We start from the raw sequence: 27,996 nt of genomic DNA, 5'->3' as shown, positions 1-27,996 counted from the left end.
TTCCAGCATAACATTTATTTTTTGCTATAAATTTGTTTCATCAAATATATTACTACACATATAATCAAGTTCATCATATTGTTTAACATATGATTTGAAGAAATTCCCATCTATGTCATTACAGTCATATTTGCTACATATACAATAATATAAACTCTTGCTACAACCCCTACACTTACTAGAATGTTTTAATGTTATCTCGTCTGCAAATTCACAAGCAACAAATTCACTTAAATTATATTTTGGCTGTGGAACGGAATTATAGTTATTTAATATATATTCAAGCAAGAATTCATCCACACTTTCAAATGTTGATAGATAGTTAAATTCTTGCTTCTGTTGCTTTGATAGTATCTTATCAAGCATAAAAACTAGATGGTGATGGTAGCATTGAAAGGTTATCTTATCAACATTTTGGTTTTTTATATCCATCCACAATCTAATGCAATCTAAGGGAGTACTCTTAGCACCACTAAATAATGCTGGATTACTTAATAAACCACTCGCTGCCATAATCCCATCGCATTTTAAGGTATTATACAAATGGTCAGCATCCTCCAAGGATTTTATTCCACCATTCGCTATAACTGGTATCCTCACTGACTCACATACTTGCTGTAATGCATCAACATCTATACCATCTCCACTCTTCTGCAATGGTGTACGACCATGGACTGTAATAAAATTAATGCCACAATTTTCTAATTGATGGCATAAATTGATTGTATTTTTGAGTTCACTTAAAATTCTTATTTTTACCGAAACACTGAAGTCGGATGAAAGGTTTCGCTTGACACCTTTTACTAGATCATGGATTAGCTCTGGTTTCAAAAGTAATGCACAACCGTAACCATCTTTCATCGCCCATCTTTGAGGACAGCCGCAGTTCAAGTCGACTCCATCAGAATATGGATAAACAAGAGTTGAAGCATCAACAAAATCTGCGACGTTATTAGCAGCAAACTGCACCACTAATGGGGAATCATCAACTGTTGTGGAAAATTCACTTGCTCTAGCTTTCGCGTTCTGGCAAAAGGAATCTGCAATTATCATTGGAGTGAAACTCAGATCAACTCCATAGCTGAAACAAAAGATTGCTTTAAATATCAACTCAACTTTCCAATGATATAACGGGAAACATAATTAATTAATATAAAAATACCTTACTTACTTCTTAATCAATGTTCTAAATTGAACCTTACTATATCTGACCATTGGTGCACACACTTTAACATAAGACTCATTCTTTTTCGCCGCAACGAACAAATCTGTAATATTAACTTTGTTCTTTGTCATTGTCAAGAACTACAATATAATTGTTTTTATATTTATACTTATTTGGAGCATTGTTTTCAATATGCATGAACAAATTTAAGGTTATACTTAAAACAAGCAACTTGAGGAGACATTGACTTGACAGTTGACTTTGACATTGTTGTCGTCATTTACGACATTTCGTAATTACATAAAAATTTACATGATAATGATTATATAGAGCCAAAGAGTACAGTAACCTATATAGGAAATAGGAATATAGACCCACCATATCGCTATAGAAATTTAAATTAAAAAAAAAAACAAGTTTTTTTTTTCGACTGATCTCACCTGCACCTTGCCGATATACTCTTTGGGTATATCGGCAATATATATATTAAATCAATCGTACGTAACGAATACGGAGCTGTTGATTCGATTGATCGAGTGCTAGATTCAAAATCTAATAAGGTTACTATCTAATAATCAGGTCACTGGCTTTCTGTATATAATCTGTAACATTCTGTGAATAATTTATGTAATGTTGGTCTTACATTTGTGCCGTGACTGCCGTGGGAGACCCACAGAAAGAAACAAAATTAAAAGCTAGGAAACGAGGGGATGATGATGGAGTCATGAAGTAGACGATGAAGCTCTTCTGTTATGGGTAAAAACTTTTCGCGTTTGAAGCTTTGAGCTCGTATCATTTGTATTGACGATTTTAAAAGATATCGCTTTTTTATGTGGTTCTGATTATGGTTCCAGGGAGAATATCCTAACACTTCAGCGGTTACGGGTAAAAATAGTAGGGGATCTACTATTTGTAATCGATTATTCGATTAATAGATCATCAGATCAACAGATCATCCCTAGTAAACGTGACAGTTTCACAGTTGAAGTTGACACTGACAGCGTCGTCGTGAATTAATTCTGAAATGTGGGATTGTTCAATAAAAATATATAAAATAGGTTATTTTGATATTCAATCAAATCTAAAATGAATTCAAAACCAGTGGACATTGGTTTTCTCGAAGAAAAAGAAAGCTGGCTTTTACATCCTAGATTTTTCCCTAGTAAAGTAGGCGGAAAACCGGCGTGGTTAGACCTCAAGAACTTGCCTAGCTCAAAAGAGTTAACATGTAAAAAATGTAACGATCCGTTAATATTTCTGTGCCAGGTATACCTTTAGTACTTTTAATAGATACTTTAATTTACTAAAAAGGAAAGAGAACTTTATGCAATCAACTGTATACTACTACACTACCATCATGTTTATTTATTTATAATATTGTAACTCTGTGTTAATAGTACGTCAGATATACTTAACATGTATTCACATTTTGATCTCAAAATGATATGACATTTTTTGACTAACAGATAAGAACATAAGAAAAAGAATTCATGCTTTTAACACAATTTAATCCATTACAGGTATATGCTCCTTATGAAGATAAAAGTGACTCTTTTCACCGATCAATATTTATATTCATCTGCAAAAATGGATCTTGTTGTCAGTCAAATTGTGCAGATAACATTATTGTTTTGAGATGCCAATTATCGAGAAGAAATGATTTTTATTCATTTGAACCTTACAAGGAAGACGAAAATGAGGTACACTACATTAATAATTAGTCATTATAAATTGTTAACTATTATGATACCTGATTATCATTTATATATCTCAGAGAGGAGCTGGGCAAGCAAAGCTTACCTGAAAATTCTAGATAGATCCTGCAAAGTAATTATTAAATATAAAGATAGCTTCTTATGTCTCAGAGTGCTCGTGATAATCAGTTCAAACATGCATTGTTATTCAATAATTTCATAATAGTTTGCAGGTATATTTGATTGAATCCCTATCTTTTCCAGGAATTCCCTATGAGTGATTTTCCCAAACTATGCAACCTTTGTGGTACAAGAGCGCCTTCACACTGCTCAAAATGTAAAAAAACTTATTATTGCAGTCGCAAACACCAGATACTTGATTGGCAAAAGGGTCATAAGGAAGACTGTTCAAACTTACAACAGGTACATTCTTTCATTGCCGCGTTTCCCAACCTGTGGTCCGCGGACCCCTGGGGGTCCGCAAGTATATGTATGGGGGTTCGTGGTGTCATCTCTGGACCATACATAAATTGCTCATTAAATGCAAAAGGGCCGCTTTACTGCATTTTTCACTGGCATTATCTACTCTTCTTTATACAAAAAAAAATACAGAAACAGATTACAAGTAGAATCTGATTTGAGATTACAGCTTAGTAGCAACATCAACCCGAATATCCCTGATTTAGTTGCAAAAAACCAACACCTTCACATTCTTTGTTTTTTTCATATTTTTCATAATAAACAGATATCATTTTTTGTATCTGTAATAACTATAATAAATACCTAATCCGTTTTTTGCTGTTTATTTTATTAAGGGGGGTCCGTGAAAACAGTGCTTGATTTCCTAATGGTCCATGGACTGAAAAAGGCTGATTTATTTAATGTTTTATTTATTATAGAATGAGTACAATATTGCTTATTTAATATTATGCACATCTCGGCACGATTACGATTCTTACGGCGCCAAAATTTGAATGCGGATCCTTATAGATCTCGACGAGACAAGACGAAAAGTAAGAATAAATTTTTTTGATATCTCGCTTAGTTTTCGAGATATCGATATTTAAAAATCGAAAAATAAAAAAAAAATATATTCTTTTAATGATGTATTTCGATAGATTTTTGGAAAAGAAAACGAAAACAAAGAATATTCTTTTTCGATATCTTGCTTAGTTTTCAAGATATTAATAAATACATTATTAAAAATGTTGGAATTTTATTGAAAAAAATTTTTGAAGATATATTTTATCCTTTATTATGATCATCACTATTATTATGATAATAATAATAATAATAAAAAAAAAAAACCTAACCTAACCTAAACCTAACCTAACCTAACCAATACCAACTCAAATTTCAATCACCTTTTTCAAAAATCAATTTTTGGTTTTTCTCATTTTCCTCCGCCGTTTCTTAACGAATTCTCTTCATTTCTCTTCTACCGTATTCTGCACGTCCTCCCCTATCCGGAGATACCAGTCGCACCCGTTTCCGCCGCGCCGTTCCACGGCAATTTCACTTTTAAAACGCAAAAAATCGAAATTTTCGAATAATTATTGAGTATCGATATCTCGAAAACTAAGCGAGATATCAAAAAAATTTATTCTTACTTTTCGTCTTGTCTCATCGAAATCTATACGGATCCGCATTCAATTCTTGGCGCCGTAAGAACCGTAATCCCCCCCACATCTCACTTATGAGTTTCTGTAATTATTTTAGGAAACAACATTTAATGCAAACAATTTTATTGTAACTGAAGCAGGAAAGTCAATTCTGTTTAAAGAGTGGGAACTAATTGTTGATGAAGAAGATGAGGTTTGTTGATATAATTTAATATTACTTTTTTTATACCAAATATTAAAAGAACATAAACATAGTCTTAATATTCTTATTATTGTAATATATCATAGAATTCAGCTTTCTAATTTTAGGAGGAAGCTACTAATATTGACACCAATAAGGAAATGGAAAAGCTAACAAAACTGTTACAAGAGAAAAAAGGTGGTTCATTAAGTAATATAGATGATGCAGAACTAGAGCAGTACACAAGAGGTCTACCTGTCGATAAAGTTTTTAATAAATTTAGCAAAAGAATAGCTAGGCACCCTGAACAAGTGTTGAGGTATGACAGAGGAGGTACACCTTTGTGGATCACAGAAAATAAAAATGCACTTATACATGTTCCAAACTGTCAATACTGTGAAGGAGAAAGGCAGTTTGAGTTTCAGGTAATCCAAAATAACTATATTTATTAGCTTAATACTATTATTATTCCATGCGACTAGGAATGTAAAAATCCACACAAATTATTAGATTTATCGGTTTATCAATTACTAGCTGACCCGGCAAACTTTGTACCGCCTCAAAATCTATTTATCAAATATATTTCATATAAAATATAGCCTACGTCACTCGTGGATAATGTAGCTTTTGAATGGTGAAAGAATTTTTAAAATCGGTCCAGTAGTTTTTGAGCCTATTCATTACAATCAAAGTTTTCCTCTTTATAATATTAGTATTGATTGCATAGAATCATTTATATTCCCATTTGCCACACATTGTCACTATAATTAGTTGTGTTTTAAATATAACTTTGGTATTTTTCAGATAATGCCACAGCTACTAAATTTCATAAATGTTGGATTAGAAAACAATAGTATTGATTGGGGTGTTCTAGCCATTTATTCATGTAAAAACAGTTGTAACCAAGGACCAGCATACAAAGAAGAGCATATAATTAAACAAGATTTAAACTAAATCGCTATTTTATTGCTTAACTATTTAATTATGTCATACAAATAAATAAATATTTTATCACTCTTTCTTTTTTCCATAATCCTCTGCTATATATGTCAATAGGTCGTTAAGTCCTGTGAATTCTGATCTTGACTGCGGTGGATTATTCTTTGGCAAAACTGGCAACATTTGACCCATTTTCACTCGAAACTCTTTCAACTAAAAAAAAGTTAGACGTTACAGATTGCATGTAGATTTTTTTCTGATGAAATGCCCAGCAATAGCTGGAAAATGGAATACCATTTTATTTAAAAAGTGCAAACACACACATGCAATTTTTAATTACAGGTTGTTACTATAAAATATTATAAAAATAATTACATTTTTCGCGCCAGATAGTTTCCATATACCATAGCATAAAGATGAAGTGCCTGCGATTGCATAAAAAGTCCCCCAGCCCAATGCTCGAAGTGCTAATATTGCTCCTGCATCAGCCAATTCCACACTACTATGCAAACCTAATCAACAGAAATTTAAATTACAACACATGAATTAAAACACACTGATCTGGAATTTTAGTTCTGTTAGCAGCATGTATAATTATTATATAAGAAAAGATAACATTAATTTTATCAAATGATTGGGTCTCATATTTTTTAATATCATTGAATTATATATTTTTTTAACTATATTAATGAATAACATACCTTTATTAAAATACTTGGGGTCAGCTTTCTTTGCAGCTGACAATGTTACACTAAAGCCTACGAATGCCGAAATACCTGCGATTGATGCTAAGAATGCACCAGCTGAAAAACAAATACTAAATGAAAACACTTAAAAACAGTAATAGGTGTAACGGTGGCGGTTCATAAGCGATGGAGGAAGAATCCAGTCATCCACTTTCAACATAATTATTTAGCAAAATAAAAAATAACTAATACTTAACTTTTATCCTCTCAAGTCTCTCTTTATCTGACATTTTTACTATTGTAGTAAATATGGTATTATACTTTCAATGAAATCATTTATCATTCCTTGCCATTATTATCAAAATCAAAACAACACAAGTATGTATTTAAAATAATATTATTAAAAAAATATAACTTCAATACCCTCCCTCATTCCTTTTATAACAACATGGCAATTGTCAATCACTGACAATGTTGACTACTGACACTGACGTTTTTATCAACTTTGACAGAACATAAACATAGGCAACATAACAATGAGAATCAGCCAACAATAACATTGTAATAATGGTAATAAATATAAAAATACATAAATGCATCAGCTCTACTCAACAACTTGTTCAATTGCTAATTATTTATATAAACTAAAAATTTAACAATATCCTTATTTTTTTGCAGACATAAGTTATAACGCCATCTAACAATAGTTGATGTAACATTTATCACTGCTAGGGATGTACAACCAGAAATCAATCGATGCTATAAAAAAATATCGATTTTTAATCTATATTTAGCAAATAAGTCCATCTCAGATACCAAAACATTGATATTTTTTGTCAATAATAAAACTTATTAAATTTCTGGGACGCAAAAAAGGGAAAGGTAACCCTTATTATATACCTGGGGCAGCTATATAGTAAAACAAAACTATTTTTTAAGAAAATCAACCTCTAATCTGGCAAACTAGGATTTCAATTGACGTTTTAGCAAATATTACAACCCTAAAATAATCATTGGATGACCTCTTTGATTGAAAGTTTTGTATTATAGTGTAATTCTTATAGTAGGGAGCCCACGATGCTAAATGTATAGAAACTCGAGCGTCATTGGGATCTATACGATTGTGTAGACTAGACATTAGAATGAAGAAAAGGTTATATGATATTTTTCGATTCACGGAGGGTTTTCTTATTCTGACGATTTGAAAAAAATATATATGAGAATGTATTAGAAGAATAATGTATTCTCCTAAAAATGAGCCTTTTCCTTTAGTTTGTGTTGCATCATTACTTCCCAGGGATTCATGCTATAAAAATAATAAGTGACACTCAGATAGCATAATAATACAGGATGTCTTTTTTTCACTACTTCGACGTGTGGTAATCGGCAGATTATGATGTTTCCCGTTTTCTAGCATTATTCCCTTTGTATTAAAAAGAAAATTGACTACGCTCCAGCATGCCCAGTGATCGATTTTTTTGATTCTACAAACCCCCTAACATAGAAAGCTTATTTACGATTTATGATACTCTACAGCAGCGTTTCCCAACCTTTTTCAGTCCACGGACCCTTAGGAGATCAAGCACATTTTTCACGGACCCCCTTAATAAAACGAAGAGCAAAAAAAAACAAACCCCACCGTTTTTTTTTTAGATTAATAGTAGTGTTATACATCATTGGATGTATCTTTTTTATTTTTTTAAAATACCATGTGCTTACAACACGTTTTTCTAATAAAAGTGATTTGCTGATTTTTCGTTTAGCGACTGTTTTGCATTTAATGAGTAATTTATGTATGGTCCGGAGATGACACCGCGGACCCCCTTACATATACTCGCGGACCCCCAGGGGTCCGCGGACCACAGGTTGGGAAACGCGACTCTACAGAGTGTAAGGTATCTCCCATATCTTAGTCTGGCGCGCTCGAGACACTTCCGAAATCCCCTCTTGGGCTCCCCAACTATTATTTTTAAGACTACAGGACAGACTAGGAAAAAAACATCTATGCATAACATTATATAGAAACCGCTATGTCCAAATCTATTCATGAGACTTTGAATTTTTTTGTCCACATTAATCCTTGATACAGGATTTTATGCAAAGTGGATATTTTAGAACTAACAGGTGTCTGAAAAAAATAAAAATAAAAAAGAAACATTATCTCAAAATGTTTAGCTTCAATTTCTTCTATTTGCCGTTGAAGATGTATTTTTTAAGGCTAAAGACTGCAAGGAATGTTCTTGCTCCACATTAATTTCTATTATAATGTATTCTAAAATAAAAACCTACTAAATTTCATTATACAAAGCTTATATGATTGTTATAATGTTAAATGTATTAAAATGTTAGGCATTATAATGTAAACATGTGAGTTTCACAAATTTAATAAGTCCCGATCTTTGGTGATCGAGTTTTCATTGTGATATTAGTAAATAAATGAGATATAGTTTGCATTTTAGTTTATTTTCTTATCTAAGGTATATTTATATGTAGCTTAAAACGACAAAACGAAAAGTCAATTAGCTAGAACTTACTATCATTTTGTATTTATGGAAGCTAGTTTATTATACACAAATTTCAATTTTTTACATTATCTTATAAAACAGATACAGTATTAAATACATGTTGTAAATAGTATTAACTAATATTTACAAGGTCATAAACCAACTATACACTTTATTAAATTAATAATTTAAAATACCGAGTAAAATGGACAGTCAACAGTGTTAACATTCATTTCTTTTAAATTTTTTACTTGATTCAGTAACACCATCATCAAGTTTAATTCTTCTTGCTTTAAGAAATGTGTTACTTTCACTTTCACTAATGTTCTGTCGAATACAGTTCGCACTGGATACACTTTGATTATGTACACCTTGTTTTTTATCACCTAAACTTTTATTGTTCTTATTACCTATTAAAGAGTTTTGAATGTCTTTAACAAATTCACTTGTGTGTAAATTGATTGGAATCAATATCTGGTCATTGTCACCTTTCTTTATTTGCATCACAGATCTATTTTCACCATCACTTGAAAGTCTAATTGTCTTTCGTATTATTTCTGATGAATCACTAAAATTGCGCTTCACATATATGTCACCAGTGGGCATTTGTTTAACTATTGTGAGCGTAGTGACTTCAGATTCTTTTCCATCTGCTTTTTTACTGGAATTGCCTTTATCATCACAACCCTCATCTTGTTGGTCGTCATTTTCAACTAATTTACCTGTAAAACAATAAATTTGTACATCAAATAGTTTTTGCACTAGTATAAACATTCATAATAAAATTTAAATTACCATTTAATGTAGGGAATTTTATATCAGGTAAAGCTAAATGCGAGTCTGGATTATATTTGTGCATTAGAAGTTTTAATAGCTCAGAGATTTCTTCTCTTTTCCGTGTAACTACTATTTCATCAAACCAATTTGCTAGTTGTTTTATTGGTAGAGTGTAATCTTGAATGGGGTCCTGAAAAAAAAACAATAAGTATGATTACAGACTTCTATAGCTTAATAACTAAACATTACAAATATACTTGTTTGATAGATAATGATTACCTTAAAAAAATGCTCTACATATTGTAATAAATATAAACCACAATCCGTGAAATTATTTTGCTGAGGAATCTTTGGACAGCTTCCTTTCATGTTATCTTTATTAAATACTTTGTTTCTGCTGATCTGTAAGAACATACACAACATTATCCAATCATTTTTATAATAAGTAAATAATTAATGATAAAGTATTTTTTAGTAAATTACTTTAAAGTAATTTCTCAACTTACCTTAGTCTGGTATTCACATGTTAAGTAATCTCGAAGAGTGGCCACAACTCTTGATCTGGATGCACCAGCTAATGAATCAAAGATTAGTATACAGGGTCTGAAAACAAAGATAGAAAAGTTTAAAACTGTCATACCCAGCAATACCATGTTACAATAATGACACAATATCTTACCTGGTATTTTTAAAATCAACCCGTGGAGAAATATATGCTTAAAAACCCAAATTCATTTGGCCTGTGATGAAAGCGCAAACCCACAATGGCAAATCATTTTTTTAATTTTTAAGCTACACTTACTGTTTTAGTGGTTCATTTTTTCCAACAACATGTTGTTCTGCTTTTTTTTCCATTAAACTTTTGTCAGCTTCTTCATCATCAGATTCACACTGCATATCTAAGTCACTCTCCTAAAAACAAACTGTATATTAATATTCTGCACTTTCAATATATGAACATGTTATATATAATTTTTTGTTTAAAAACAATTATATATTTTACAGTTATATCATACATAATAATAATAATATCTAAAATTAAAAACAATCAAAGCCATATGGCAATTTTAATCTACTTTGAAAGAATACAAAGTTGAAAAGCATACTTCAGCCTCAGCTTCATCCCGTTCACTAAGATTGTCAGAGTCACAGTTTAATGTCAGCTGTTCTTGTTTATTCAATGGAGTAATTGTTGTATTCCCAATTTGCATCGATGATCTTCGTTCTGAAAGTAAATATAATTTGAATCCCCAATACTTACTACACAATTAGTTTGAATGATAGAATCATTATAGTAGGGCTTACCTCTTTTTTTAATTTCCTGTGGTGTAACTGTCCTGTTATCGACCATACTCCTGCATCCGTCAAGGCTTGGGTAGCATATAATTGCCACAAACCAGTGACAATTTTCGTTAATAGGAACTACAATGAAGTCTTTATCAAAAATGTTCACATTCTTTGTCCAAGTTTTCACTCTTGCATGACGTTTTTGAGCTGGAGTTAAACTAGAGTCCCACTCGTGCGGATTTGAACTTTTGTTAACTTTACTAGGTTTGGTGGTTAGTCTTTTATAAAAAAACGTACTAAATATATGAGTCTTTTCTCTCTGGCTATGAGTTAAAATGTCATGAACTAAATGTTTGAGATAAAAATCAATAATAACATCATTCAAGAATTGATCTTGAGCTAAACACATATAATCTTCTGTGTTTATTGGTATACCTCCTTTGCCCGGCGGGTATATTAATATTTGTCTTATTTCAGCGGGGTTTGAGCTAAAAAAAAATTAACAAAAATTACAAATGACACTCAATAAAAACGAATTATATGGATTAGTAAATTTATCAGATTCACTAATATATTAACATAGTATACAAATATCATGAGTGTAAAAATGCTTGTAATGAAACAAAATTGAATTGCAATTGTAATGTATTTTATGTACTACAAATTGAACACTGATTATTTACCTTTTAACTCCAGCCAATGCAGAACTGTGTGATCTTGTCATCATTTTTGTGACATTATTGGATTCTTTTGGACATGATCTCACTAGTATCTCATTGACCTCTTTATTATTCAATTCATCAATTACTTTTTCAAAGAGACATTTTAATGTAGCTTTGGCTTCATCTGATATCGAGTCCGGCAATAGTGTTATCCTTTTGAAGGGATCTACCTTTGAACTCGGATCGTAATATGGGCCTGCGCAGAAACAATAAAAATTGAAATCAACCAACTCATTAAATATACATTACAAAAGAAAATATAAATAATGATAAAAATACCTGATTCATCTGTCATATCTAATGCTTTTCTGATATATATTCCAAATTTCTTGGTTAGGTACAAAAAAATTACAGGAAGCCCTTTGCCAGAGTGCATTAATATTTTAACAACTTCATTTGGAGGTACTTGAAGCGCCACTTCTTTTGATTCATTCTTTAGAGACGGTGCTACGATTTTGATTCCCTTTGATGACATGAAAACCTGTAAAATTTTTAGGTTTAGAAAATGCTAACAAGATATTTTGAGAAATTTATAAAACATAAAAACAAAAAAAAAATTGAGCAATAACAATTTAAAACAATATACAATATGTATTTTTAACAAGCAATTATTATTTGAAATTATTGGTACATAGAATATCTTTAAGATAGATTATTGTGTATTTCATACCTTTTCTTTAGGGTTGTATTTGTAGGAACCTATTTTAATAGTCCTACAATTGAATGAGGTAGCAATACCAAGTGTAGGCTGATGCATATCTTCTCTACTCTCATCTGCAATTAAACAAATTAAATCATGATACCTTTATAATGTGTGTGTGTCTAGTAAAAGTATTTTACACTTTTATTCTCTTATGGATAGGTACATCATAAAATTATTTAATTAAATATATAATATATACAGTAATACCCCGACTTACGCGAATTCGACTTACGCGGTTATCACTCGGTCCCACCAATCGTGTAAGTCTGAGGTATTACTGTAATTCATAAAATTGTCTATTGCCAGGAGTAATTTATTTGATGGTAAGTGACCACTGGTACCACACCCTTCATACCAGAACACATCAGTACTTAACATTTATTATTAGGCAGATATAGGTGTGACGGGATTGCCTAGGGAGTTGAAAGTACAAGGGTTCCACCATCTTAAAAACAATCTTGCAAAAACTTGTAACTCAGCACCAAAAATATGTAACTGATTTCTAATGTAGTAATCATTGGTATTTTTAGGGTTCTGTGCCCAGAACGTACCAAAGGTTCCCAATCAATCAATCAATCAATTACTATGCCTCCGCTGTCCATCTGTCAGTCACAGGGCTATACCTCTTAAATAAATAGATAGATAGATAGATAGAGGTGACTATAACAAATATAATAAGGTTTAAAACATGTACTACAAGTGGAAAATAAATGAAAATTTGGTGGTATGGAATCCCTACGAGCGAGTTCAACACACACCCCCTACTCATCAGTGATAGAATATAAACTAATGTTAAGTTATTCCAATGTTACACAACATTATATAAATATGAAAATAAAACTAAATTCAAAAATCAGTTCCGAGAACTGCTTGGAGAAACAAACTCTCAGGAACCAAAACCGCCACACTACTTGCTTTACTTCACAATAGAGGCCATAGCATGAATTCTCAATAACAAATATCACAACAAAATGAAAATCAATAAATGCATCTATCTCCAATATCTTTTTGGAAAATTTGGTGGTTGATATTGACTGTATATGAGGATAAAAAATTTACTAAGCTATATATTTCATTTAAAATAATGTGAAATTAAATGTGATTTCCTATACAGCACTGGTTACATTTGATTTTCGGACATATTTTATTTAATAATGAGGTAGGTATTTATGTGCGTTATAAACATGCAGGTTACCACCCAAGCTTAGTAAAGTAAACGAGAAATTCTAATAACATAAAAGAAATATAATTGATTAACTTTCACGTCAATTATATATGTATGAGATTTATTATACATAAGAGTAAGGACATCAAATATAAGTAAATATCAATATTTTTAATTGTATAGCTACGAAAGCTTACACCACAACGCACGCACATTTTGCTACGCATTTACGAGTAATAAATCATGACACATTGTGCAATAAATACCTTCATTAAACGCGATCCACTTATTTCTAAACATTTTTCTTGATTTTCAATAAATTACTCACAAAACGATCTAAAACACTGCATAGCGACTAACTGATTGAGTACAGAATTTACATTTGCAGATAAGAAACTAAAAATGGCCGGTCTTGTAGTGATGTGCGTGCCCGTGTCAAAGTAGACAGATTAAAAAAATCGATATCATTGGTAAGCAATTGGGTACTTGACAGTTATAACAATAAAATATGAAATATGTTGGATATGATAGCTTATAAGTAAACATAAATTATGCAGTATTTCGTTTATTTTTTAATATGTTCTAAGTATTTTAATTTTTAAAAAGAAATTTTCGATTTTTTATCTGTAGATTTTAAATCCCAAAACGGCGACAGTGCTGCCTCAAATGTCATGTGACGTCACTACATCGAAACCTGTCGATCACATCGAAACCTGAAGTATGTGTAACGTCGAAGTTTATTTCTATATTTTCAATGTGTTGACGTCACGCTACGAAATGACACTTGACCGCCTGTTTTGGCGTAACGTTCCGTTTACCGTAATAAAAATATGTTTTTTATTAATAAATAGCCCTTTTTCGAAAAAATGATCAATGAAAGGCATATATAATACGTATATGAATTCATTAAAACAGTTTCCCAAAAAGTGTCAAGTAGCCAATTACATAACGATTTTTATTGTGATTTATATTTGTATAGAATTGTATTATTTGGATGTATTAAATAGACGTTTACCGAAACGCGTTTTAGTATTTTAAGAATCTTTTGATAAGCAACGAATTGGACTTCACGTTTTCACGATAAATTTACGGAAAAATTCGTAAATTTCAAGGAAAAATACACTTGAAAGCGTGACCTACAGACAGTGATACAAAGTTAAAATTGGTTTTTAATCGTCAATAGTCACGTGATTAGAAATTTCATTTAATCACAGAATTTCTATGCTCACGGTACGTTTAGATATAACGGTTTACAGGACCATTGCCGTATTTTATAAATGATTGGCTTGATGCTGAGAACCACAATATTTTTTAATAATGAATACTTATTACTGGCAACACTATCAGTATTATTGACGCACCATCGATTAATAGTGATGTGACTTTCTACACAACACTCACAAGGACCGCAATAATGTAAAACTAATGTCACACTGCGTTTTCTGACGCACGATTTTTAAATAAATTTATTGGTCAAGTACGAGTCGGACTCGCAAATGGCGGGTTCCGTACCACCAAAATTTTAGTTATTTTTTGTATTTGTAATCGCAGCAGTCATTGAAGTAAATGCATTGTGGAAATTTGAAGTCTACCTAATACGGTTCAATAGATAAAACGCCTAAAAACAATGGTTTCTTGTATGGGAACCCCTCTTTATTTTCAATTTTTTAATATTTGTTGTTATAGCGGCCACAGACGGTGTTTATGTATTACAATTCACAAGATGAGCCCTGTGACAGACGGACAGACAGAAGAGTCTCTGTAATAGGGTTCCATTTTTACTCTTTAAGTATGGAACTCTAAAAATTTAGTGTTTATAATAATAAATAAAAAAATACTAATTAGATTGAAAATGTAGGCAAATATTTTTTTTTCAAAACTGTGCGCAAAATTATTCGAAAACTTTAGCAACTAACCACATGCTACTTAATTATTTATAAGGGTGCGTCTTTAGTGTTACCAAATATTTAAGAGCATTTTCCATAACTTATTAAAAACATACACTTATGTGTGTTTTCTTAAACAGATATTTATTGACTTAAATACAAAACTACTATTAGAAAATATTTCTTGGGTTAGAACTAGAAATGCGACTTTTAGATATTCGCCGCGTGCAGACAAATAAAGAGGAATACGTGTTCAAAGATTACATAATAAATATTTATAAACAACATCGTCCACATGTATGTGGTACTAGGAACTGGTCACAAATATTCGTGCGCGAATGTACAGTACAACATTGTTCTAGATATAAGGTTAACACTTGTTTTACCGCTAAGGAAAAAAAATAATTTCCACCCAACCCCATACTATTTTTTAAATTGGCAGTATAATGTATATAGGACTCACATGGGCGATTCTAGCTATTTTAACAGATTTGATTGCAGAGGAAATTGCAGATCATTAATGTGACAGAGAATGAAAATTCAAAGTAATTAACAGCAACGACTTTATGGTATAAATGAATACCGTCGCCGAATCATGGTTATGACGTCAATGTTTATTAAAATATATATAATAACGAACAGAACATAGATTAGTAAAGATACTTCGCCGCCTTGAAATTGAATGAAGCTACAAACGGCTTATTAGTAAGTTCTTTTTTTTTAATTCTTGACAAATAAAAACATTTTTAGAGAAAATTTACGAATAAATAACTAATACTGCGTAATTTACATAATAAATAAATAATTATTTCAAATTTTCGGGACATTTTAGCACGAAGACGTGGCAAAACTTTTTTACGCAACTATTTCAATACTGGGTACATTTTCTTGTTAGGAGTGAGTAATCATTACTAATCTATGGAACGGAAACTCAATTTAAGTAATATAAAAAATAACTTACCGTCAGTATGGTCAATGCCAATGCCGCTGTCAGGTGTTCCGCCTTCAATTTCGCTAAGTGTTGGTTCCTTAACATTAATTGATGGTTCATGCTATAAAAGAAACATGAAATGTCAATAAAACTGTACAGAGATTATTTTTAATTCACTCATATTTTTATAGCTATTACCTGAATATTGAGCATTGAACTATTTGAATCTTCTTCGTCGGAACTCAAAGTTAATATCACAGGTTCGGGATCAGGTTGCTTGCCTCTTGGTTTTCTTACTCTAGCCGGTTTCTTGTCTTGAGGGAGCTAAAAAAAATAATAAATCCTATTGTATTGTTTAATACTTGTATGTTTTCTTTATTATTTCATATTATGGGTACAATAAAGTATATATTATTATTATTATTATTAAATCGGACATTTTATTTTATCATTATGATTGCCGCCTATTAAAGCCGCTTCTTTTAAAGAAAAATTGTTTTTTTTTTTCAATACATTCCAATAAAACTTGTACAATTGGGAAAGTCAAAATAAAAAAAAAGAAAACTTTGATCTCTTTTTACTTATGTATTTTCGTATCTGTGTAATATTATATTTTTCTATACGTGATGTAATATTACTTACAGATTTATTATTTATTGTTTTCATTGTAGTTTTCAATAAATTCAACTTAATACTTTCACCACAGGAACTGCAACAAAAAATATAATACATTAACTTGTAATATTTTCCTTACACAACAATATTATACTATCTTGTATCAACTCACTTATGTTTTTCTGGTTCTTTTCGCTTCTGTTCCTTCTTAATTGTTATAGGTACACTTTTGGGTTCTTCAGTAAAAACACGTTTACATCTGTAATATAAAAAGTATAATTAACAAGACCATAAACTCTAAATTATCAGAGTTTGACCTTATTAGACAAAAACATATTTAGTGCAGGCCGACAAACTTTTGTGTGCGTATATGTGCGTAAGTAAGTTATACTTCTACTGGGGCGTTCGGGACAAATAATGTGAGAATGCGTGAATTTTCCAAAACGAACCAAAACACCATAATTTTTAACCAACTTTAAAAAAGGTTTTGTATTCAACTGGATTTATGCATGTATGCTTCTATGTGCGTATTTGTCTCAAAAACTACTGATCCAATTTAGATTGGGTATTTATTATTTAGGTATACGATACGTTATTTTACGTGTCATGTCATTCGGTCGTTATTTATTAAATACGCCACGAAGTGTAACTTCTTACGTGTGTACACTATTTTTAAACTCAAACCTTTGGCAGCGGCTGAAGTCACATCCAGTATAACCGCATGATTTGCAAACTGCTAACATTCCCTCCACATATCGAGGTGGTGGAGATCGCTGCTCAGGAGATTCGGGACTATTGTTTACTGTACGAAAAGGATCGTCATATTACTAACCTATACAAAGTACGGTTTCTTAAAAAAAATATTTATCTGTTCTAGCAAAATTTTTTACAATGCCATATCCCATATACTCGGCATTAATTATTTAATAATTTATAATAAAATAAAAATATATCTTACTACATAACATTATGTATCAGATATTTTATATGAAAATCTATTTAAACTATGTATACAATTATTTAACGCAATAACAATTTATATACAAACCATTATCAGTAGACATTGATTTTTCAGGAGTTGACATCTCACTACTTTGTTGTTGGGATAAAACATTGGGAGAACTTCTATTGCTAATATCACCAACTAACATCTAAAAGAAAAGTATAACAATTGAGTTAATACGAAAATTAACAACATTTATGTTCTTGTAATAGCATATATTGATGAAAACATACCGGATGATTTTCTAACATTTCTTCAATACGAGTTGTTGAACCTACTGATACAAAATAATCAATTTCACTACTTGTATTTTGCATACACTGAATATGGGTGTCTTCGGTGAAAGGAACATTAACCTGAAATCAGTCATAAAATAAATAAAAATATCCCAAAATACGTGGCTTTACTATCATGTGAATTTTACAAGTGTGCGTGAATAACGAATTCCAACACTACACATCCACACATTGAACGGAAAAAAAAGGGAAGTGTGTGCGGCAGTTAGAACATTTTATACGGAAATAGCATTCAGCTTCCCGAATCCGGAAACCTAACAAGGAAAACGAATGTATGCAGCCAGCTTAAGGGTTAGCGCAAAATATTGAATGGAATTACGAGGCGGATTTCGATAAAACGAAAGCTGCTTCATTTCTTATAAGCTATTTCCCCAGCCGAGAATTTCATATATTAATCATAATATGATAGCTTAAATATGTTGTATCTTAACATAAATAGCTTTACCCTTTTCTTTATTAGTAATTAATCATTCAATCTAATGTACACCAAAGGTTTAGTTTAAATCTAACTGACCTGTTCTAGAACTTCTTGAAGTGTACAACTTTCTTTTGGTAATGTAAAGGTAATAAGTCTTTGTTCTCCATTTTGTAGGAAAATTAACATTTTCGCCGATTGTGGCTCTGACGCTGGTTCAGGCGCGGCAGCTGTATCAACATTTTCTAAAATAAAATATTAGCATATTTTATCATTTCTTCTAATGTAATACTAAACCTACAAAATAAATATCAAAATATACCAGAATGTGAAGCTTGTTGTTGGGTCTGCAAAGGAGACACTCTTTGCACAGGCCTCTGTTGCTCTTTACTTCTAACTAATGTTTGTCTTCCACTTTCCCTAAAATATAAAATAAAAACAGTATTTTGCGTATTACGTCCTAACAATACCACCAATGTTACCAAAACATTTCAATGTCACTTACCGAGGTTGTTGTTGATGGTTTATGTTGAGTGAGGATTTCTGCATTCTCTTATAATCTGCTACAGTCATTCTATGACCATTTTGTAGGGTTACTAATTGTCTCTCCTCTTCAGGGCTATCGGGTTCCATTAATAGTTGGGTGAGGGTTTGTGGGCTTTGCTGAATGTGGGATTGATCATAACCAACTTGCTGTTGCTGAAAATTGTGCTGAGGATTAAAGTTCATTTGGTGTTGTGGGGTGTGGGCGGAGTTTGGCCGCATGTTAGGCGGTGGGGTGTGGTATTGTTGTGGGGATTTAACACTTTCTGCGGGCGCTTTTTGGACTATAGCCGCCGTAATACTCTCCTCCAAATCGTCCATATCATTAGCATTGTTTGGTTGGACAACAACTTTTTTCACAGGATGTTGCACTTGTAAGTGAGGGGAAGCCCGTTGTTGGATCACATTCATGTTGCTTTGTTGAGGAACCGGCCCATTGCCCTGGTTAGCTTGAACAACCATGTGCTGTTGAGGAATTTGAGATTGCATATTTTGCGTTACGATCGTGCCCTGCGGTGTTATTATACGCGAGGAAGACTGACCCTGGGACTGATGTTGCTGATTTAGAAGGATTTGTTGCTGAAAGGAATAATAAATTAGAAATAATAAAAAAAATCACGATAAAAATATCAATTTTGTCAAGCAAAACTCACTTGTTGCGTTGACAGTTTCAGCTGATTAAGCTGTGGATGCACCTGTTGTTGATGCACTTGTTGCTGATGCACTTGTTGGCCCATAACGTGCTGCGCCATTTGGTGCTGGGGGAGTTGCTGGGGCTGCTAATATGAATAATAGAAGTTGAAATAACATCATTCAAAACGCATTCAAAATGATTACGTGCAATGATTTGTATGATCAAAATGATTTAATGATGATGATCAATGATTCAAAATGATTTGAATTATGAGTATCGTGCAATAAAGTGCTGAACAATACAAAAATTACAGTTAGACATGTAACACCTATTGTAATTATTGCTTAAATAAAAAACGCATGTGTGTCATGACGTACATACTTTAACAGTGATACTTCTTTGGTGTAATTAATATATTTTTTTGTAAGTTGAAAAGAAATAACAGCAGCAAGTTTTTATAATAATTGATGATATAGTCCGCGCAAAACTTGAAGTCCTCTCTGAAGTTAATACTTACAATTTGCTACTGCGACGTTCTCGTTTCTATATTCGGAGCATACTAGCAGTTTGACGCGGACAATAACAGTAATAAATTCGCCAAGTACGATTCGAGTCGAAATCGCACATGAAGGCTTCCGTACCACCAAATGTTCATTATATTTTACTTATATTTTTATAAAATAACCATATTTAAATGTGTTTTATTGGTCTTCTTTGTATTTATTATAATAGCAGTTATATTAGTAAATGGATTGTAAAAAATTCAACTGTCTTCCTAGTACACTTTAACAGTTAGATCGAAAAAATGCCGAAAAATACCGGTTTGTTGTATGGAGACCCCCTTTAATATTCAACTTTATTTTATTTGTTGTTATAGCGGCCACCGTTATGCATCCTCTGTAAAAATTAATGTATCTGTCTATTACGGTTCCAGGGATTACAGCCCTGTGACAGACAGACAGACAGCTAAGTCTTAGTAATAGGTGCAAAAAGAGCTCTCATACAAAGCGGGCGATGCATTGGCGATTCCTCTAGTGTTGCAAATGTCCATAGGCGGCGTTGACTACTTTCCATCAGGTAGCACGTCTGCCTTATCGTTAGGTTAAACTATAAAAAAAAATAGGTTTCAGTTTTTACCCTTTGGTTACCCTAATAAGTTACCTGTTGGAGCGGCGTGCGCGGCCGCGGCGGGCGGTGCAGCGCCTGCGCGGCGTGCAGGTTCAGCACGCGCGGCGAGGACGGCCGCGGCGGCCGCACGCCGCGCACCGCGCCCGCCGCGCCCGACACGCGCGGACCGTTGCCGCCGGGGTTCACCTGCTGATGCATACATTCTTTATTTTCTCGATGACAGTTCTTTGTAGTGTTGTGACCAAATAAGCAATGATACCGATCTCATATATTTATTATATGTATTTTGAACAAAGGCAAATGAAGCTTACGCCGACAACTGCCAACAACAAACAAAACAAACTGCCGAAAACTGGGAAAAAATTGTGAAAAGAACCCAAAACATTATAGCGTCGGATTGGGAAATTCATGTGGCATTTTCGATTATATACAAGAACATATAATAATAATTGAGAAGAGCTCATCTAGTGACAGTGACGATTCATCAAATTTTGATTAAAATAAATAAATAAAGATTACCTGTCGTAATAATTATTTCGTTTCATTGTCGAGTACCTACCTATACCTACTTATTTTACAACAGCTTCGAAGATTTTAAAGAAGTAGGCATTATCAATCAAAAATTTATACTTGTAACATCTTGTAATGACGTATAATATTATAAGAATATGTAATATAATATTATAGTTAATAAATTCGTACAAAAGTATCGGGCAGTAGTTTAGTTTCTTACATTTTGTAAAAAGAAAAGGGTCTGTTATCGTGGTACGTTTATCGTTATAGCTTATATCGTTATAGCGTTATACCTATAGTGATGACTTTGTGTAGCATGATTCGTAAACAAGGAAATACAGTTGTGGTTCGGTAGTACGCCTTTACCAATTAATTACAATCAATCTATGCATTTTTTATAGCTTAACTTCGAAATTTCTCAATTTCTAGTATGTCTCACGTATGACTTAAAACGAAAACATAAAACCGCACTCCCACCAAGAGATTAATGCGAGAGAGAAAGAAGCACTGGAGGGGGCATAAAGCTTTTTTAACTACTTTGCACTAGTTTGCACGGACGTTCTTGCCGCGGACGTGTAAAATGTGGAATGAGCTTCCTCCTGAGGTATTCCCGGAGCGCTATGACATGGGGCTCTTCAAAAAAGGTGCAAAAAGAGCTCTCATACAAAGCCGATGCATTGGCGACTCCTCTGGCGTTGACTACTTTCCATCAGGTAGCACGTCTGCCTAATCGTAAGGTTAAATTATAAAAAAAAAAAATATTTTGATACAATTATATGAATATAGGGCAAAGTGCAATCACAGATGTATTACTGCCATTTTAAACTAAATTAAAGAAGTAATTTCTACTTGATCGTACTTCAAACCTTCAGTCAAAAACTTCACTGAACTACAAAGAAATACATAAGTGAAATAGTACTGGCATCGAAACCATACCAGAAACATTGCCATCACCTTTGAAACTTAATTAATAATTGAAAGTAATAAAATGTTAGTATAATTTTACCTGTTGATGTTGTGGGTTGTGAATTCGCGCCGGTACTTGCATGGGTATACGCATCGTAGGCCTCCGTGGCTTTACCGCCCGTACCGCCGGCCGGACCAGAGTAGCACCGGGGCTGTTCAGGGCTTGGTTCAACAGCCTAGGTTGGTTCGTTGCTCTTGCAGGGGTACCCTAGAATAGTGATTTTATTATAAACAAAATATGATGGTAGCTTGTAAAATAAAATATATTGTTTTCACATTGCACTGATGTCTTCAGTGCCAGTTGCTATATATTTAAGGCTTTTTGCCAAAAGTTTTAAAGGGGTGACTGTTTCAATAAGGCAGAGATCTTCAATCTTCTTGTTGTTCACGTCAGAATATGAATATATTTCACGACCTGTTTCACTGCCTCTAACTTATTCAACTTATTAATTTTATGATATTACCAATATTAAATAGATTTAAATGTATGTCAATTAAAATTTTGAAGAACAATGCCACAAGGTATTAAAAAAATTCGTTTGACTCTTTAATTAATTGCATGCACTTAACAATATGTCCTCTATTACTAATCACTAATTAATAATTATGTTACTGAAATTTCTTATCTAATACATGTAAAAAATTTCATTAAAAGCCATATTTAATAGTACTGTTTCAAAACATATAATTAACACTTCAGGAATGAAATTAAAATAGATTGTTAAAATTATAAAACAGCATCTGTTAACTCACACTCTGCTGGTTGATGTATGAATGCATGACAACTTGCTGATGTTGTATTTGTTGTGGTTGAATATGTTGCTGATGTTGTTGTTGCAGTTGATGTTGCAGCTGCTGTTGTTGCTGTTGCAACTGTTGTTGTTGCTGCTGCAACTGTTGTTGTTGTTGCTGGTGCTGTTGCAATTGTTGTAGGTGTATATGCTGCTGGTTCTGTAGCTGAAGATGCTGCAATTGCATGCGAGGTAGCTGTTGTTGTTGTTGTGTGGGCTGTAAATAAAGTAATGCATATATTATAGCAACTTTGATGCCTCTATTTACTATCTGGTATAGTCCGCGCCAAACTGTTAATCCGCTCTGAAGTTGTTGTGAGCAAGTGTAGTCATACAATTTACAACGGCGACATGATTCGTTTCTATATTCAGAGCGGACTAGCAGTTTTACGTGGACTATACCTTGTGAAAATATCAATATTCCTTAATTAAACACAATGTGTATATAAATAAAAATATTAACCTTAGTTAAACATAACATTAATGTTCAGGGACATACACATAAATAGGCAATGACGAAAACATTTTACTCTATTGGTAGTCAACCCATTCTCTATTTACAATATTGACATGTTTTAGTAGAGTATAAAAAATACTGAAACGTTCTATGATACATATTAATTTGACAATTAGATGAAATGTAGTTTTTTATAATGATATAACATTCTTACAGGTTGTGGTTGTGGAACATGTTGAGGTTGTTGTTGGGGTGGGGGCTGCGGTGGCGGCTGTTGCGCGGGGTGGATAACCGTCGGTTGGGATAACACATGCGCTGGACTTACTAATTGCTAAAATAAATACAAAACGAAACTTAAATAACATTTCACTAGTGATGGCTACCTACATAGTGGCGCAGCTTCAGTGTGAGGGTACATTACATATGCTAGTATTCAATTATCTATGTACATATCAAATAATCTGCAAATATTACATTTTCTAATACAAGGAGTGTTAGAAAATGTAATATTAGCATGCAGCAAGAAGAATTAGAATGGCAATTTATGATCTGGTATTTTTTACATATTTTTGACTATAATCGTACTTAATATAGTAAAGAAAAAATAATATAAGTTTACTAGCATAAAAACAAGAAAATTAGGTATAACAAAATGTTTGTTTCCCTTGTCCTTTATGAAGTGACTGACAAAATTATTTAATAATATAATCATATTATGTAACTATGTTGGTAAATGGTGCTGTTGATATGCACATTATTCCTTATATTTGAACCCTACAAAAAGGATATTAATCAACTGTTTCTAAATCGAAAGAGAAAGCATGTAATTGACAAATGTAGTCTTTACATCATCATTAATTTATTCAAAAGATCAATGACAAATATAAAGCCTTCTTCTAGTAAAAAAATATATGTGGGAAAATTAATAAATAATGATAGAATAGACATAGTACTAATGTGGCTTTGATATAAAATAATACAATGTATAAAGCATCTTAGGATAAGCAGGCATTCCGCATTGCATTTAAAATAACCAAAATATAGTAGAACAGAATAGAAAAAGCTCCTAACAAGCAGTTATTTACATCATACATCCACTTCCACATTTTAACAATTCCACTATAACAAAATATTACATCTATATTACATAATATTAGAAAAATAGAACTAGAAAAACTAAAATTAACAATAACAACTAGTCAGTATTTGGTAAGTACAACATAACATTTAAATGATATTAGAGCCAATAATAATGTAACAATGATTGAATATTTTTCCTTAATTTCCTAGATAGTGTTAAGAGTCTTCATCTCCACCAATTCAACTTAAAACTGAAGCATATTTAGACTTCACTTAGTTTAGAAACAATATAGAAATGGTTATACCAGCTGTAGCCAGGGAGACATAAACAAAACACACATTGGTAGTAATATTCAGAGGTTACTTTGGTTCAAGCAACCCTTTAAAATTTCTTATAGAATCAACACCACTTACAAAATATTTTAATAACAATAAAGTACACTTATTTAATCTGTATAATTTTGAAATCATGTCTTTAACATGGTTTTCAAGGCCTTCCCACAAACATTAATAGGAATGTGGTGCCTTTCATAAATATACATTATAGTTACATATCTAAAAACTATACCCTACAGTTAAAACTTAAAAATATCAAGCCGTTCTCACATCTACTCTATACTATAAATTAATATTAGCATAGAAGTCAGTAATAAGAAAAGATCCAAACTCCTCAAACACAAAGTAAGTAATCATAATTATGTACACATGTATGTTCTGGCCCCATAGTACAATGTTTGCAATTACTTTTTAGTACATTTTTAAATTACTGTGAAAATACAAAGCTCTACTTTGCTTAGTCTCTTTAGTATATAAGATAGCCATTCTATTACCAATTGTAAGTTAATTTAATTATGTATGTAAACAAATTTGATTTGTTATATAATACAATGAAGATACAAAAGTAATTATATTTTTATTTTAGATGCAGTGTATACTTTTGTGTAAAATTTGATAGAATGATAAAATGTATTCCCTTGTTACCAGAGTATATATACATATATGGCTACATTTTTACATTTGTGTAATTAAATAAGTTATTATTCATATAACTTGCAGTTATTTAATTCGAGTGCATCTATGTTAGAAAGATATCAATGGTACAGTTGGTTAAGTCTGGTTAACACACAAACTTGGCGACCGGAACTGTTTTAAATAATAAAATAACCCATGCTAAGCATAATTGAATATCTAAGAGAACTGTCTCAAGTGCATTACATTTTGTAGAAATGTAAACTGTTTGTTGTAAAACAATTATGACACATACATGTTGTGAGCGTTGTGGAGATGACTGTTGCATCAAAGATGCATCAATCTGTTGTTGCAACACTACCTGAGCATCCACAGGTAAATCAGATGTGTAGTAAACCTATAAATAAATTGTTATACAAATAGAATACCCTTATCTTATCGCTATTTAAATAAGTTAATAAGTAGATATTACTTATGAATATATTAAATTTATAGCAATGTTATAAATGTGCAACAAAAAAACCACATAAAATCCAAAGTTCTAATAATAGACAAGGTGCTAAATTACATAGCATAAATAAATGTTTTGAAGTACATCCAATTTTTATACCTGGTGCCTGTGCAAGGCTTGTTGCTGATGTTGTTGTTGCTGCTGTTGCTGCTGTTGTTGTTGCTGGAAGTCAGTACGAGGAGGTGGAGGTGCTGCATCATGCCTTATAATATACTGCTGCTGATACTGTAAACCATCTCCAACCACTAATTGAGGCTGAACACCTTCACTAACTATTATGTCGCTAGGCTGTTCAGTTTGTTGTACAACCACCTTGAAAATAAATTTTCAGTGCTTATTATAGAATAGATCAATGACCCTACAATGTAGCTACACTTTAACTTCAACTACTTGAAAAGTCATGACTGATTATAGCATGGTTTTACTGTTTAAGTATGGTTAGTATTTTCTTAACTTTAATGAGAGTTCTGAAAGTTATAGAAACTAACCTGTTGTTGAGTGTATTGTTGGTCTTCTTGATTGACTATTATACCATCCAAACATATATTAGGACAAAACCTTTGTATATCCTCAATAGTCAATGAATGTCCTTGCCCAACTATCTGGTAATATTGAGCCATTGCTAATCATTAGCCTGTAGACCAAATAAAAAAATGATCATGTCAACACTAGTCTATATTACTATTCATTCAGTATGTTCTTATCACTGGTTAAATATTTAGTTGAAAAGTAAGTTACCACATCTTAATCCTAGTTATGTTTCATTTTGAAGTGTATTTATCTAAATAGAATATTTATTTACGAAATATTCATTAATAATCAAATTTAGAATTAACACACTAATTACGATTTGTTTACAAGTTTCGTCAAACAATTTTCACATTAAGTAAATGCCTTTAAAAAACGTAAGCCACTTCCCCATTAGGGGTCAGATTCATTTTTGGAGAACAACTGTTTCGTTGACAGATACTTCATACACCCTGAACACAAGTACAACAACAGGACCAATGACTCTGTGGATCGCACGAACACTTCCACTATGGCGACGATTTAACAACTGCCTTCACTCGATCACTACACTTATTTCAATTTCGGTTTTCTTTAACTACAGTGAATGCAACATTCACAAAAAATTAAGACTGAACTGGTATCGTACAAACGAAAAGAACTAAATGGCTTCGATTCTTTCAATACCTATCCAACCTAAATTCATTTCAAGGTGATGATTTAACGGATGTTTCGTCGTGAAAGTTATCTATTCCTTACCGATATTTACTACAGACATTTTAAATGCCTTTTATAGAAAGAAAAAATTAACTAGTAGCATCAAAATCCTTAAATTTTAACTCAAACGCCAAAACTAGAAACAATTTACATTATGGCGTGTGTGTCACTTTTTTTTACGAATGTATGTTTTTTTAATTGTAATGTTGCCATGTCACAGGTACTATGATCGGTGCTTCGATTCCAAAAAAATACACCAAGAAATTAACAGTTCCAAGTAGAACATTAGATTCAGAAAGAAAACATTTGGCATTTCATAGTCATGCTTATTCCTGATAAATATACAATTTTGGAAATTAGTTCGACAAGGTTGCGTTGGAACATTGTTGTTGGGAAGCTGAAAACATTGATCCATCTAATTATGTCTAAGAATTATCTAGAAGATTCGCATGTTATATTACAACTCTTAAGGGCAAATATACATATTCTGAAAGTAAAATTCAGGATAAAATTTATATTACAACTACTATATCATAATTATAGTTTTCTTTTTTGTTAGTACTCCAAAGAGTACTCTGTACAGAATATA

General features: G+C 32.1%; 4 protein-coding genes across 9 annotated transcripts; 1 reads left to right on the top strand and 3 right to left on the bottom strand.

Annotated features, from left to right (window-relative positions):
• Nucleotides 1-1,407, bottom strand: Dus4 (Dihydrouridine synthase 4). 2 transcript variants are annotated; one of them, XM_073084476.1, is made up of 2 exons: nucleotides 1,172-1,407; nucleotides 1-1,081 (listed from the first exon to the last, which is right to left on the bottom strand). In XM_073084476.1, the coding sequence occupies exons 1-2, from the start codon at nucleotides 1,294-1,296 to the stop codon at nucleotides 25-27; spliced, it is 1,182 nt and encodes a 393-aa protein (XP_072940577.1). In that variant the 5' UTR covers nucleotides 1,297-1,407; the 3' UTR covers nucleotides 1-24. The 2 variants fall into 2 exon arrangements, with proteins under 2 accessions (XP_072940577.1, XP_072940578.1); XM_073084477.1 differs by having other exon boundaries at nucleotides 1,163-1,303.
• Nucleotides 1,408-2,157: 750 nt separating this feature from the next.
• On the top strand, nucleotides 2,158-5,676 carry Zfrp8 (Zinc finger protein RP-8). Its single transcript, XM_073084838.1, has 6 exons — nucleotides 2,158-2,431; nucleotides 2,686-2,865; nucleotides 3,124-3,282; nucleotides 4,579-4,674; nucleotides 4,791-5,087; nucleotides 5,467-5,676. The coding sequence occupies exons 1-6, from the start codon at nucleotides 2,252-2,254 to the stop codon at nucleotides 5,614-5,616; spliced, it is 1,062 nt and encodes a 353-aa protein (XP_072940939.1). The 5' UTR covers nucleotides 2,158-2,251; the 3' UTR covers nucleotides 5,617-5,676.
• Nucleotides 5,607-7,058, bottom strand: LOC140751029 (transmembrane protein 242). Its single transcript, XM_073084839.1, has 4 exons — nucleotides 6,546-7,058; nucleotides 6,303-6,406; nucleotides 5,977-6,113; nucleotides 5,607-5,814 (listed from the first exon to the last, which is right to left on the bottom strand). The coding sequence occupies exons 1-4, from the start codon at nucleotides 6,575-6,577 to the stop codon at nucleotides 5,674-5,676; spliced, it is 414 nt and encodes a 137-aa protein (XP_072940940.1). The 5' UTR covers nucleotides 6,578-7,058; the 3' UTR covers nucleotides 5,607-5,673.
• A 1,753-nt stretch (nucleotides 7,059-8,811) lies between these two features.
• LOC140751026 (uncharacterized) lies at nucleotides 8,812-27,594 on the bottom strand. Of its 5 annotated transcripts, none has more exons than XM_073084833.1 (29): nucleotides 27,450-27,594; nucleotides 26,672-26,817; nucleotides 26,283-26,495; nucleotides 25,968-26,069; nucleotides 23,838-23,954; nucleotides 23,129-23,383; nucleotides 22,416-22,583; nucleotides 20,930-21,085; nucleotides 19,788-19,913; nucleotides 19,097-19,713; nucleotides 18,914-19,011; nucleotides 18,691-18,836; nucleotides 18,114-18,236; nucleotides 17,926-18,028; nucleotides 17,562-17,679; nucleotides 17,050-17,136; nucleotides 16,905-16,971; nucleotides 16,461-16,586; nucleotides 16,293-16,383; nucleotides 12,248-12,351; nucleotides 11,857-12,058; nucleotides 11,539-11,773; nucleotides 10,874-11,343; nucleotides 10,675-10,793; nucleotides 10,371-10,480; nucleotides 10,075-10,171; nucleotides 9,848-9,970; nucleotides 9,587-9,758; nucleotides 8,812-9,513 (listed from the first exon to the last, which is right to left on the bottom strand). In XM_073084833.1, the coding sequence occupies exons 2-29, from the start codon at nucleotides 26,801-26,803 to the stop codon at nucleotides 9,014-9,016; spliced, it is 4,977 nt and encodes a 1,658-aa protein (XP_072940934.1). In that variant the 5' UTR covers nucleotides 26,804-26,817; nucleotides 27,450-27,594; the 3' UTR covers nucleotides 8,812-9,013. The 5 variants fall into 5 exon arrangements, with proteins under 5 accessions (XP_072940934.1, XP_072940937.1, XP_072940936.1 ...); XM_073084836.1 differs by having other exon boundaries at nucleotides 19,788-19,910; XM_073084835.1 differs by having other exon boundaries at nucleotides 20,930-21,082.
• Between the last annotated feature and the right edge of the window lie 402 nt (nucleotides 27,595-27,996).

The sequence above is a fragment of the Epargyreus clarus genome, unplaced genomic scaffold (genome assembly GCF_041222505.1).
Source record: "Epargyreus clarus isolate Ecla_fem2 unplaced genomic scaffold, WU_Ecla_fem_2.2 ptg000021l, whole genome shotgun sequence".
NCBI classification, from domain to species: domain Eukaryota; kingdom Metazoa; phylum Arthropoda; class Insecta; order Lepidoptera; family Hesperiidae; genus Epargyreus; species Epargyreus clarus.
The sequence above is the reverse complement of the archived record's forward strand: the minus strand, read 5'-3'. Positions and strand labels throughout refer to the sequence as shown.

Excerpts from the sequence above, each read along its gene's own strand:
- Zfrp8 (XM_073084838.1), top strand. The coding sequence starts at position 2,252 with ATGAATTCAAAACCAGTGGACATTGGTTTTCTCGAAGAAAAAGAAAGC. Across the intron at positions 2,432-2,685 it reads CGTTAATATTTCTGTGCCAG|GTATATGCTCCTTATGAAGA; the intron begins GTATACCTTTAG and ends AATCCATTACAG. Across the intron at positions 4,675-4,790 it reads TTGTTGATGAAGAAGATGAG|GAGGAAGCTACTAATATTGA; the intron begins GTTTGTTGATAT and ends TTCTAATTTTAG.
- LOC140751029 (XM_073084839.1), bottom strand. The coding sequence starts at position 6,577 with ATGTCAGATAAAGAGAGACTTGAGAGGATAAA. Across the intron at positions 6,407-6,545 it reads GAGAGACTTGAGAGGATAAA|AGCTGGTGCATTCTTAGCAT; the intron begins AGTTAAGTATTA and ends TATTTGTTTTTC. Across the intron at positions 6,114-6,302 it reads CCCCAAGTATTTTAATAAAG|GTTTGCATAGTAGTGTGGAA; the intron begins GTATGTTATTCA and ends TCTGTTGATTAG.
- Dus4 (XM_073084476.1), bottom strand. The coding sequence starts at position 1,296 with ATGACAAAGAACAAAGTTAATATTACAGATTTGTTCGTTGCGGCGAAA. Across the intron at positions 1,082-1,171 it reads TTTAGAACATTGATTAAGAA|CTATGGAGTTGATCTGAGTT; the intron begins GTAAGTAAGGTA and ends CTTTTGTTTCAG.
- LOC140751026 (XM_073084833.1), bottom strand. The coding sequence starts at position 26,803 with ATGGCTCAATATTACCAGATAGTTGGGCAAGGACATTCATTGACTATT. Across the intron at positions 10,481-10,674 it reads GGGATGAAGCTGAGGCTGAA|GAGAGTGACTTAGATATGCA; the intron begins GTATGCTTTTCA and ends GTTTGTTTTTAG. Across the intron at positions 9,971-10,074 it reads CATGTGAATACCAGACTAAG|ATCAGCAGAAACAAAGTATT; the intron begins GTAAGTTGAGAA and ends ATGTTCTTACAG.